The sequence below is a fragment of the Myxine glutinosa genome, chromosome 4, assembly GCF_964187855.1.
Source record: "Myxine glutinosa chromosome 4, kmMyxGlut1.1, whole genome shotgun sequence".
Classification (NCBI taxonomy): Eukaryota; Metazoa; Chordata; class Myxini; order Myxiniformes; family Myxinidae; genus Myxine; species Myxine glutinosa.
Window position 1 is genome coordinate 182753373 of NC_136264.1, and position 13636 is coordinate 182767008.

Genomic DNA, 13636 nt, shown 5'->3' on the forward strand with positions numbered 1-13636 from the left:
CTGCAGTGAACCGGTTTTTGTCGTGTCAGCCGGGCATTATTCCCCGGTGGTTTGCCGGGGACGGCTGTGCCAGAAAGGGGCACGTGAGAATTATACGGAGGCTCCCGGATTGAACCGCAACGTGTACGTCGGAGCGCGTCTTTGTGAGGTTCCTTTCCACCGCTGTGTTGCTGGGTGCTGAACAACGTGACCTCGGGGTCATCTCGCTCGCCTACGCCTCAATTGACCATCGGGCCTTGACTCCCCGATCGTGGGAGCGCACAGAGACATTGGGGGAGGTGCCCTGAGTGTGGGGTTAAGAGGCTTAACAAGGATATCATCGTAAGATTTGAAAGTAGGGGGTGATTGCCCCCATTGTTGTATGGCTCTTTGTGTGTGATTTATAATATATTATTGTTTGTTTATAACGTTTGTTTATTTATTTATTTTTTGTTTATTGTTTGTTTGGCGTCAGGAGGGGCATCCGGCCATAAAAACATTGCCTCAAACAGGGAACCATGGGGCCCGCAAGGCTAACCCCCGCTCTAGCAGGGAAAACATGGCCTTAAAACGATCATTCATTCATTCATATTGTTTGTTTATAAGCTGGTGTGGTTGCATTATTGATTTGACTGTTTCATTTTCTGGTTCCATTGAGGGTTTCATTATTTGCTGGATTTCAACCAAGGATAACACATCTTTCTGCCGGGGACCCTCTCGGGGTTCGGAGGTCCACCGAGACCAGAGGTAAGGGGGGGGGGGGGGACCACGTAACAATATATACAAGTAGGTAAAGAGGATTGAAACTCGAAACACTAGACAGGATTGAATAAACACCAAACAGTTCATAAAATGAATATAAAGGAGATTAAAACAGCCCCAAAAGCAGCCACATATTGTTCAACTTTACATGAATCCGATGCATACCTTTCCAGAGGTCTTCACCCCCTTGAATAAGCACACCCACAAGATGATCCACACCGCCAGCAGGCAGAGCATTAAATCCCACTTCAGTTCACCAACCTCATCTATTCCTCCTGAAATGCTCAGAACCTTCCTCCTGTACACCAGGCAAGAGTCTCAAGTACGCAAGAAAGATGGATTTAAGCCATTTTCTACTCATAGGTGTATCAATAATTGAAAGTTGACGAAGGTATGCTCGATATTGAAAGTTGACGAAGGTGTGCTCGATACATTCGTACTCCAACAAAGGGCAAACACATGAAAAATCAATTGTTAGCATACCATTGTTTCCCAGGACGATTACCATACCCTTGCTTCCCATGATGGTTAACACACTTTGCAAACTTTTGGTTGGTGACATCTGCCATTTAAACTGTCTGCAAATGCAGAACAGTAGCTTTAACAAAGTCTTGTAGATGTGGGAAGGAATAAGGAGGGAGTAGCAGAAGGAAGGCAGATTGCACATTGATGTGCTGTGGTGGAGATTATATTAGAGACTAAAACAAATTACGGTTCTCTTTTGGTGAAGAACATTATAATGACCAATTAATTTCATGAATATCGTCGATGGCAAAATGTTATTGTTGAGTGAATGTAATGTGTGCTTTTACTCCATATATATATACACTACATGGCCAAAAGTATGCGGTGCTCCAGAACGAACGAAGTAGGAATGAAGCGATGCTCCAGAAAAGTTCATACAAAGGGGCACCAATTTGATTCATCCACATGCATGAAGAAGTAAATGTATTTTATTGCCAGATTTAGGGCACCCCTAAATCTTTTCTTTTCTAGAGCATTACTTGGTTCCTCCTCAGAACACAAGGGTAGTCCAGCATGCACACGAGATTTTTTGAATGCCCCTTATTTTGTACTATCAGGAGTAACCGGCGTTGCTGGGCGGGGGGCAGGTGGAAGGAGGAGGCAGGAGACGCAGGGGTGAGGGAGGGAGTGGGTGGAGTGGTAGGGGGAAGAATGCGAGAGGTGAGGGGAGAGGGAGGGGACAGATATACTACAGTTACATCTTTTGGGGGGGGGGGGAGTGGCTTTGACAGGCCCCTCCGTTTTGGGGGAGTGGGGATGAGAAGGAGAAAAAATTTACCTGTGCAAAGAGTGTTTTCACCTCAGTGTTGCCTAGGCTAAAAAAAGGAAAATGGAATACCTTCTAACCTAGGGGTTCCCAACCTGGGGTGTCTGCACCCCCAGAGGGTGTGAGATGGAATATCTGGGGGTGAAACAAAGAGTGGCTTGTGTCCTTGTCGTCGTGTGTCACGAGTCATCACTCAGCCATCTGCCAGTGTGCCTTTTGAACATGACATAAAACTTTTAAGTCTCTCTATCTCTATCTCTCTTCCCCTCCCATCTTTTACACTACAAGAAAAAAAAAAGAAAAAGAAAAGAAGGATGGGAGATCAACCAAGATTGTTGTCATTAAACACGTGCTTCGTTGAACGGTGACTCATGAGGTAAATGCTCAAATTTTCTTCAAATTAAAGTTTGACCACTCAATAATATTAAAATTGTGTGTATTTTTTTTTCATCAACCGCTGTCATAACGGGAACCCAACGGGTTCACGGGTCGTCTAGTGTATTTATATAATTACTCCCGCCAGGGAGTAATGCATTCGATCGTGTCCGTCCGTGTGTGTGTGTGTGTTTGCGTGTTCGTGAACAAGATATCCGGAAAAGTTCTGAACTGATTTGGATGAAAATTGGTGGGATGATTGCCCTTGGGATAAGGAAGAATTGATTAGTTTTTGTTGAAGCTCAGGATATTATTTCGGATCCAGGAATTTTTGAAGGATTTTTTACCATTGGAAGATAGGGCTCAGCAGCAGCAGCCACCCACGGCGGGAGTATGCGCTCTACTGAGTGGCGTTCTAGTTTTTTATGTGTAGCTTAAATTGCTTCCCCATGACGAAAAATCAATGCATGCCACTGCAAACAACGTCTCAAACCAATAGTCAAACATGTTCCACTCCGTATACACTCCGTATACTTTATTCATTTTTTTGTCTTTTTTCAGCACAAACTCTTATCGTGTAGCAACTTGTAACCTGTATACACCATTGTATACTTTTCACATATTTTTATATTTTTTCTCATATTTTTCTCTTTCTGTTTTGCAGATTAACCCTTCATCATGTCAAAAAGAAGGAAATAGAATGATGGCTATGTGCGCTTTGGTTTCACTTGCATAACGGGAAATGATGGGTTGCAAAAACCCCAGAGCACTCTTTGTAGCGTTGTGTTTTCCAACTCAAATCTGAAACCATCCAAGCTTCAAGAGCACTTCAAGAACAAGCATGGCGGAGCCGATGTTGAAGGACATGATGTTGGGTCATTGAAAATCAAAAGAGCTCGTTTTGATTCTGTAGGAACTCTTCCAAAGTTGGGGTTTTGTTTCTGTTGAAAAACCACTACTTCTTGCTTCATACCAAGTGGCATATGCAGTGGCCAAATCCAAGAAGCCCCATACAATTGCAGAAGATCTCATCAAGCCATGTGCACTGGAAATGGCAACAACTATCCTGGACAACGAAGCAAGAAATTTTTTTTAACAGGTGCCCCTATCAAATAATGTCATTCACAACCGAATCAGTGATTTGAGTGAAGATATTTTGGACCAAGTCATCTCAGATATCACCGGAGTGCGTGGAGCCTGTGTCGTCGGGTATTCTCATTGAGGTTCCGGAGGATCCGGGCCTCAAAGCCCGGGTTGGAGTGAAAGCCGTCCGCCATCTTCGCCACGCGAGCAACCTGCAGTGAACCGGTTTTTGTCGTGTCAGCCGGGCATTCATATTGCCTTGAATAAGACGATGGCATGTACGTCGGATGAAAGTTGACGTACCAATCATCCTCTTAAAATCACTATTCAGTTGGATGAGTCAACTGATGTCTCCAGTTGTTGTCAACTCATCACATTAATGAGGTATGTCAATGATGGTGCTGTGAAGGAAGATTTCCTGTTTTGTGAAGATTTGAAAACAAGCACAACTGCAAAGGATGTGATGCAGCTGGTGAAAGACTTCTTTGCCAAACATGATTTAGATATCAAAATCATTGGTTCTGTGTGCACTGACGGGGCACCTGCAATGCTTGGAAATAAATCTGGCTTTTCTGCATTGATGAAAAAGGAGATTCCAGACTTGCAAGTTACCCATTGTTTTCTTCATCGGCATGCTTTGGCATCAAAAACATCGCCTCCAAATTTGAAGAAAGTCCTTGATACTTGTGTGAAGATCATCAACTGGATCAGGGGGGCGAGCTGTGAACCATCGCATCTTCAAATCATTTTGTGAAGATCTGGGAAGTGAGCATTCAGTTTTGCTTTTCCACACAGAAGTCCGTTGGTTGTCACGAGGACAAGCTTTAACCCGCTTCTTTGAACGACAGGAAGAAATCAAAGTTTTTTGTGGAAGAGCGTGAATGTGATCTGGTTGGGGGCATTGGAATCACAGCAATTCACCCAAATGTTGGCTTACTTAGCTGAGATTTTCACTCGTATGAATGACCTGAGTGTTTCTCTTCAAGGAAAAGGGATAAACATATTGAAGGCTTGTGAAAAGTTGAATGCCTTCAAAGAAAAGTTACGTCTTTGGCGTCAAAGGATGGAAAGAGGCAATCTCTCAAATTTTCCTTCACTTGAAGAGATGTTTGATGATGCTGGATCCATAACTCCTACTGTACGTGAAGAAATTGTGGCTCATTTGGAAATGCTGTCAGAATCGTTTGATGGATATTTTGCTGCTGAAGACCTGAATATTTCAGAAGAATGGATCAAGAATCCATATTCCTACAATATGGAGAAAATGTCAAATGATGAAGAACTGAAGGAAGATCTTATTGATTTGCGGACAAATCGAGCTCTTGAAATGCAATTTGAAAGCAAGACTTTGGAGGAGTTTTGGTGTGCAGCACTGTATACTTTCCCAAGAGTTGGTGGAAAAGCACTCCGTGTCCTCATTCCATTTGCAACGACATACTTGTGTAAATCTGGATTCAGTTCTCTTTTGTCAATCAAGACAACATCTAGGAATCGCCTGAATCCACAGGCAGACCTGCAGATCGCAGTCAGCAAGAAAGTTCCATGTTTTGACAAAATCATGAAAGAGAAGCAGGAACAAAGAAGTCATTGAATTTTATGTTCACAATTGGGATTGATTTTACTGTTTCATTTTTTTTCTGAATAAATTAGAATCGAATTGCTCAATTTATATTTGCATTTCATGCACCGAGTTAAAATCTTATTTTTTAGTTCAATTTGTTCACCCACAGTATTGTATGTGGTTCAATTTGTGGTTCAAAAATTTGACTTCTTCATCTTCAAAGGTGATATTACTTTTGTAGGGGGTGCGAACATTAATCAAATATTTCCTAGGGGTGTGGGGCATAGAAAAGGTTGGGGGGAACCACTGCTCTAACCTCAGTGTTGCCCAGGTAAAAAAGGAAATTGTAACACCCTCTGCCACCATCACCAGGTGGCGCTACACTGTAGGCCGACACATTCACATAGAGAATTTACGCCCATCTCCTGGTCCCCCACACCCACGCATGAGGCTGCAGCCACATAGCCAATGTTACCCCCCAGACAAAGTTGTATTTGTATTTGTACACCGGGTAAAGTATATTAGTGTTTATAGCTGGAGTACCCGGCGTTGCTCAAGAGAAAAAGAAACATTAACAAATTTGAAATGGGAGAAAATAAAATGTAAAAGCAATTACATCCAAATCAGAATCCACCACAAACGTCAAATCATAATTTCACTTTTTTGTTGAATATATGCTGCTGAATGTGCCATTCATCACGTTTCTGAGTTAAGTGTGATGCAGATCAGGAAGATGAAGAAGCCTTACTACCACACTTCGTACACTTCCGGAATTGTTTGATTTATTTGTGATCAAATGTCTGGTGATTGTTTTGCATTTATTTATGCGAATTTGTACTTGTATATAACTGTCATTAATCAAAAAGGCTAAGGTACTATTGATTGATTTTTTTTATATACAGTCACGTGAAAAAGTAAGTCCACCCCATGTAAAGTTTTGACTTTTTCAACATATTTCAACATACAGCGATTTGATCTTCATTTCAACAATATTGATAGATAAAGATGATATAATATAACAAATATCATGAAACATTTACATTTTGTCATCCATTGTATAATTTTAATAAACATAAATGCAAATTTCGCATGTGTAAAAAGTAAGTACACCCTTGGCTCTAATAGGTGGTATTGCCCCCTATGGCAGAAACAACCTCAAGTAGGCGTTTCTTATAACCGTCTACCAGTCTCTGACATCGACTGGGAGAATCTTTTGCCCACTCCTCCATGCAGAATTCTTTCAGCTGTGCGATGTTTGAGGGGTTTCTTGCATGCACAGCTCGTTTCTAATCCCCCCAAAACATCTCGATGGGATTTAGATCCGGGCTTTGACTTGGCCATTCCAGAACCCTCCATTTCTTTCTGTTCAGCCATTCCTTGGTGGATTTACTGGTATGTTTAGGGTCATTGTCATGTTGCAAGGTCCACCTTCGGTTGAGCTTCAACTTTCTGACAGATGGCCTCACATTATCCTCAAGCACCCTCAGTTACAATGAAGAATTCATTGTGGATTCTATGATGGTGAGCTGCCCAGGCCCTGATGCAGCAAAGCTGCCCCAAACCATAATATTTCCACCACCATGCTTTACAGTTGTTATCAGGTTCTTGTGGTCAAATGCTGTCTTTGGTTTTCGCCAAATATGTCTTCTGGTACTGTGGCCAAATAGCTCTACCTTTGACTCATCTGTCCAGAGCACATTGTTCCAGAAGTGCTGGTCTTTGCCTAGGTGTTCATTGGCAAACTTTAGTCTTGCCCTGATGTTCTTTCTGGACAGCAAAGGTTTCCTCCTGGCACACCTCCCATGTAGATCAAATTTGTGCAGCCTCTTTCTAATGGTAGACTCATGCACCTTGACATCAACAGTGGCAAGAGCTACCTGTAGGTCCCGTGATGACATTCTGGGGTTCTTAGAGACTTCTTTCAGCATATTGCGGTCTGCTCTCGGGCTGAACTTGCTGGGGCGGCCTGGCCTGAACAAGTTGGCAGTTGTTTGGAATCTTCTCCACTTGTAAATGATCTTCCGGACAGTCGAATGATTGATTTCAAATTGTTTGGAGATCTTTTTAAATCCCTTCCCAGACTCGAAGGCATCTATAACCTTCTTTCTGAAGGCCTCAGAGAGCTCTTTTGATCGAGGCATGGTGATGCCGCGCACTTCAACAAAAAAGAGCAAACCAAACTAAATGTCTGAGGTTTAAATAAGACAGGTTCCTCCAAGATCCTCTCTAACGATGTTCTAATCATTTGCACCTGAGCTGGTGCCCCTGATTCTAATTTAGGTATTTGAAGTAGTGATAAATTTAGGGGTGTACTTACTTTTTCCACATGCGATATTTGCATTTATGTTTATTTAAATTATACAATGGACGACAAAATGTAAATGTTTCATGATATTTGTTGTATTATCTCACCTTTATCTATCAATATTGTTGAAATGAAGATCAAATAGCTGTATGTTGAAATTTGTTGAAAAAGTCAAAACTTTACATGGGGTGCACTTACTTTTTGACGTAACTGTATAAATCCCAAAAAACGAACCTTTTTTTTTTACTATTTTTTTTGTCCTAAAACACTCCCAGGCAATCACCGATTTACCTCTGAAAGTTTGACGAAGATCCGTTCAGCCATCTCTGAGAAAAATGGCGACACACAGACAGACAGACGAACAGCTCTCTTATATAGTAGATTGTATGGCATTTTCTACAAACTATGGAATGTTCCTTGTTTTCTATAGTTTGCCACATGGCACATCCCACATAAAGGGGCCTTTCCAATGCTCCTGGCATTTTTCACAAGATGCATTTTAAATACGAACAAAATGTATTTGTTCATCGTACAAGACTTTCTTCAAGATGATGTAAAATACTTGAAAAAGTAAGGAGAAAAAATATTCAACACAGAAAGGATTTGAACACACAATCCCCAGCATGGGGAGTCTGATGCTTCATCCATTAGAACATTGAGCCAGCACATCATAATTTAGAACATATATATTTTAAAGGGGTATAAAGTGTGTATGTATATATATATATATATATATATATATATATATATATATATATATATATATACAATATACCAGTAGAAGCCGCGAAACAAATTTTCAGTCCTCATGTTAAAGTTGCCGACAGAGAAACCGTCTCAAAAAAAAGGAAGGGGCACTTTGTGCCTCCTCCCTTGATTTCCATACAATAAGCAATTTGATGTGGTACAATTACTCATGATGACACTGAAATTCAGGTTTAAGAATAATTACGTTTCAAATACGAACAAAATTAATTAGCCCATTGTACAAGATGTTTATTTGCTCATTATTCAAGACGATATGAAAGACTTGAAAAAGTAAGGGGAAAAAAATATTCAACCCAGGCGAGCATTTGAATGGCGAGCATTCAAACCTGCACTCTTCATTTTCGTTCATCGGTCCATAAGACCTTCTTCCAGTCTTCAGATGGCAAAATAAGAAAAAGAGGCGTGCCTGGGCCATAAAGCACCGCCAATGGACTACTGAAGACTGGAAGAAGGTCTTATGGACCGACGAATCAAAATTTGAAATCTTTGGTTCATCACGCAGGGTTTTTGTACGCCGTCGAGTAGGTGAAAGGATGGTTCCTCAGTGTGTGACACCAACGGTCAACCATGGAGGAGGAAGCGCGATGGTCTGGAGCTCTTTTGCTGGATCCAGAGTCGGCAACTTGCACAGTGACTGGCACCCTGAACCGAAAGGGTTACCACAGCATTTTGCAGCGCCATGCAATACCCTCTGGTATACGCCTAGTTGGTCAGGGGTTCATCCTACAGCAAGATAATGACCCTAAACACACCTCCAGGCTATGTCAAAACTACCTTCGAGGAAAAGAACAAGACGGGAGGCTTCAAATCATGGAATGGCGAGCACAGTCTCCTGACTTAAAACCCATCGAGCTGGTTTGGGATGAACTGGACAGAAGGGTAAAAGCAAAGCAACCTACAAGTGCCACACATTTGTGGGAACTTCTGCAACAGTGTTGAGAAGAACTTCCCGAACAATATTTGATTTCAATTGTAGAAAGAATGCCATGAGTGTGTTTGGCAGTTATATCTGCAAAAGATGGCTAATTTGCTGAGTCAAAAATTTAAATTAAATTTTGTTAAAGAAAATGATTCTATGATTTCTTTTTTTATCTCCAATTGTTTATTTGTTCTATGCCTAATTTCAGAGTACATTGGGACATTAAACTGCATAAATTTCAATCAAAACTGGAAAAATAGAAGTGTTCGAAAACTTTTGACCGGTAGTGTATATTTAATTTAAAAGCTACAACTATAGCACTTAGGTGGAATATGTTTTGAAAGCCATTAACTAGACATATTGGCCGATGTATATTCCAAGTTTCAGCAAGTTTAAACATATAGCCCTTGAGATATGAGCGCCAACACATTTTGGGTGGACGGACGGACGGGCAGACACCAGCATGATTTTGATGGTTTTCTAAATATAACTCAAGAATGCATGAACGGACATTGCTGAAATTTGAACATATTACCTCAACGTACAAAGTATTTACTTCTGAAATTTGCAGCCGATTTTGTGGAGTCGTAGCCGAGAAACGCATTTTCAGTCCCCATGTAAAAGCTGCAGACAGAGAAACGATCCCTTATACTGTATAAAGGGAGGAGCGCTTTGTGCCTCCCTTTGATTCGTGGATTCGGCTGTTTCAGCCACACCCATTGCTGACAGGTATATATAATCAAGCACACATCCATGCAATCTCCATGGACAAACGTTGGCAGTAGAATGGGCCGTACTGAAGAGCTCAATGACTTTCAACGTGGAACATCATAGGATGCCACCTTTCCAACAAGTCAGTTCGTCAAATTTCTGCCATGCTAGAGCTGCCCCGGTTAACTGTAGGTGCAGTTATTGTGAAGTGGAAACGTCTAGGAGCAACAACAGCTCAGCCATGAACCATGAAGCAACACAAGCTCACAGAACGGGACAGCCGAGTGCTGAAGCGTGTAACGCATAAAAATCGTCTGTTCTCGTTTGCAACACTCACTACCGAGGTTCCAAACTGCCTTTGGAATCAACGTCAGCATAACAACTGTTCGCCGGGAGCTTCATGAAATGGGTTTCCATGGCCGAGCAGCCGCACACAAGCCTAAGATCACCATACGCAATGCCAAGCGTCGGCTGGAGTGGTGTAAAGCTCACCGCCATTGGACTCTGGAGCAGTGGAAACACGTTCTCTGGAGTAATGAATCACGCTTCACCATCTGGCATCTGGGTTTGGCGGATGCCAGGAGAATGCTCCCTGCCCGAATGCATAGTGCCAACTGTAAAGTTCGGTAGACGAGGAATAATGGTCTGGTGCTCTGTTTTATGGTTCGGGCTTGGCCCCCTAGTTCCAGTGAAGGGAAATTTTAATGCTACAGCATACAATGACATTCTATATGACTGTGTGCTTCCAACTTTGTGGCAACAGTTTGGGGAAGACCCTTTCCTGTTTCAGCATGGCAATGCCCCCGTGCACAAAGCAAAGTCCACACAAAAATGGTTTGTCGAGATCAGTGTGGAAAAACTTGACTGGCCTGCACAGAGCCCTCATCTCAACCCCATCGAACACCTTTGGGATGAATTGGAATGCCGAATGCAAGCAGGCCTAATCGCCCAACATCAGTGCCCGACCTCACAAATGCTCTTGTGGCTGAATGGAAACAAATCCCCATAGCAATGTTCCAACATCTAGTGGAAAGCCTTCCCAGAAGATTGGAGGCTGTTATAGCAGCAAAGGGAGGGACCAACTCCATATTAACACCCATGATTTTGGAATGATATGTTTGACGAACACATACGTTTGGGTGCCACATACTTCTGGCCATGTTGTGTATTTTCCAGTGTTATACTTCGTGATGTATACGGTGAGCCCAACAAACCCAGAACACATAGGCCTTTTTTTCTTCTTTTTTTTTGTATACATAATCGAGGCTCGTGAAAGAGCTAACATTTATCACACAAACAAATCAAACAGACAAACAAACAAAGTATATAAAAGGGGGAGCAGGAGTCAAGATGGGGAGAGAAGGGGAAGCACACAAACACAACATTTGAGAGCAGGGACATCGGGAATGTGTGGGAGGGAGAGGGCTTGGGGGGAGGCGGCGTGGGAAGGGGGGGGGGGGTGGGAGAGTATAAACACAAGGACACCAAGGACTTCCAGGAAACCAGGACACCAAGGACTGTGCCCCCGGACGTTCTTCTGCCTGTCATCTGAGGAGAAACCGAGTAGTGCTGAGGGGAAACACACGTTGCCCTGAGGGAGCGACCGTTGCCCTCAGGGAGCGACCTGTGTGCGCTTGGCACGAACTGCCATGGAGGTGGTGAAAGACAGGCAGGCCGAGGGGAGACAGAGATCGCTGGTAGAGGACGAGGTTGCACCGCACCCACACCTACTGACCATTTTCCAGGTTTTTCCCCCTCCTACCTCCATCATTCATGTTCGGTATACCTAAGTATACTTAAGTATATACCTAAGCTTGGCATGCGCAAGATTGGAGGTCACGTCTCTTCAAAGCTGTCCATGCGCGCACGCTTTCGAAGTGAAGTAACTTTTCACAATTGTGCTTTTGTCGAAACTGTATCTTTCTTTCGGTGTGTGTAACTATTGGTGTGTCTTTAATAGTATTCTTGGTGTTGGTTTTTCATACCTGTGTACAGAATCGTCGGTTAGTTCGTGTCGTGTATTCTGAGGCCTAGTGTAGTACTAGTAGGCTACCGTGTCTGACCTTGGCTTGAGGCTTTGTTTCTGTCTCAGTGGTTTCTTCGATTGCGCTCGCAATTACTTTCGGTCTCTATTTTTCACGTTTCACGTTCGGTCTCTGTCTCTGTTTTCATCTCAACTCAAAAAAAAAAAAAAATTCCTTCTCTGTTCTTATCCGTTGTTCGTTCTTATTTGTTCGTTCGTTCTTCGACCACGTTGTTCTTGATCACGTGTTCACGTCGTTAAAAAATGTTTCAACTGTCCCCTGAAGAACTGTATTCTGTCATATTCTATAACACCTTTTTCTTCTTCTTCTATAAAAGGATGCTTTCGACTTGCTCACCAAATCTATTCATTCCAAAAAAAATTCCATTTCTTACAGTTACAGTGCCTCTTTCATACATTCCCTAAACTCTCCAGAACTCCACCCATCCTTCAGCGTCCTCAAACGTATTTTTGACTCGAAGGTCTCAAGAAACTCATTTGCAATAAATGTTAATTTCCCATTAATCGTACATTTTTCAAAATCCAATCTCACCCCTCCCCTTCAAATCTTCCCCATCACCCCTTCCCTCCAAACCTTCCCCATCACCCCTTCCCTCAAAAACTTCCCCATCACCCCTCCCCTTAAAAACTTCCTCATCACCCCTCCCCTCCAAATCCACCCCCTTGCCCCTCCCCTCCAAATCTTCCCCATCACCCATCTCTTTCAAATATTTCCCCTTGCCCCTCCCCTCCAAATATTCCCCATCACCCATCCCTTTCAAATCTTCCCCCTTGCCCCTCCCCTCCAAATCATCCCCATCAACCCTTCCCTCCAAATCTTCCCCATCACCCATCCCTTTCAGATCTCCCCCCTTGCCCCTTCCCTCCTAGACTCCCCTCTCACCCCTCCTCCTCAAAGCGTCCTCCCCGTTTCTTCCCCCTTCCAACTTTCACCTTCATCTCCCTCAACCTTCTGCGTCACTCTTCCCTCTCCTCAAATAACACCTCACTGCGCCTCACCCAATCACCATCAAACCTTTTGTCTGCCCCATTCTTCCCTTTCTCCAAGCTATTCTGAAATCTCTGACACACCTTCAACAGCTCTCCCTACCTCTTCCTCATCTTCCACATCTTACCCTACTGCTCCCCCCCCCCCCCCCCCCCACGTTCTGTATCTGATGCTCCCCCTTCCTCTTCTTTAACAGTATGGACCTCAAACATCCGGGGCCTTCGCTCAAACTTGACTGATCTCTCCATACAGGTTGCTTCTGACAAACCAGATGTGATCTGCTTAACATAAACTTTCCTCCTTCATGATGTCTCTGATTCCTTGGTATCTCTCCCAGGTTACTCCCTCCTCCGGTATGATAGACCTGAGCCTCGTCCTGGAGGGGGGGGGGGGGGGGGGGGGGTTGCTATCTTCATAAAAAAAACTCTCTTCCTCACTCGCCCTGCACTGCCCTCTATCCACCTCACCCCCAGGAATACCTTTGGCTACGGCTTCACCTTCGCTCCCATCTTTTGTTCATATGTGTGTTGTGCCGTACACCAAACAGTGATGACTCCATCTACATCTTGCTGTCTGATAATATGGATCAACTTCTATCGACCCATCCCAACTCTCTCTTCCTCATATGTGGTGATTTCAATTGTCACCATGCCAGTTGGCTGGGTGTGGGTACCTCTCTCACCAGCCATGGCTCTTCAGCAAAGGACTTCTGTGACTCACTGGGACTGACACAATCTGTCAATTTCCCGACCCGGATCTCAGTCAACGGAGCATCTTCTCTTCTGGACTTGGTTATGACTAACTTCCCTGAAAATGTCTGCTGCTCCTCTTCTGCTCCAATCGGCTCATC

At 43.3% G+C, this 13636-nt stretch overlaps 1 protein-coding gene across 5 annotated transcripts in view; it reads right to left on the reverse strand.

The window, feature by feature from the left end:
- LOC137425542 (sodium- and chloride-dependent taurine transporter) overlaps positions 1 to 13636 on the reverse strand; it is a 340062-nt gene that overhangs the window by 214166 nt on the left and 112260 nt on the right. For all 5 annotated transcript variants that reach the window (XM_078776784.1, XM_068114081.2, XM_078776782.1 and 2 more), the window contains exon 4: positions 907 to 1039. In XM_078776784.1, coding sequence (XP_078632910.1) covers positions 907 to 1039 — 133 coding nt within the window. The remainder of the gene's footprint in view (positions 1 to 906; positions 1040 to 13636) is intronic.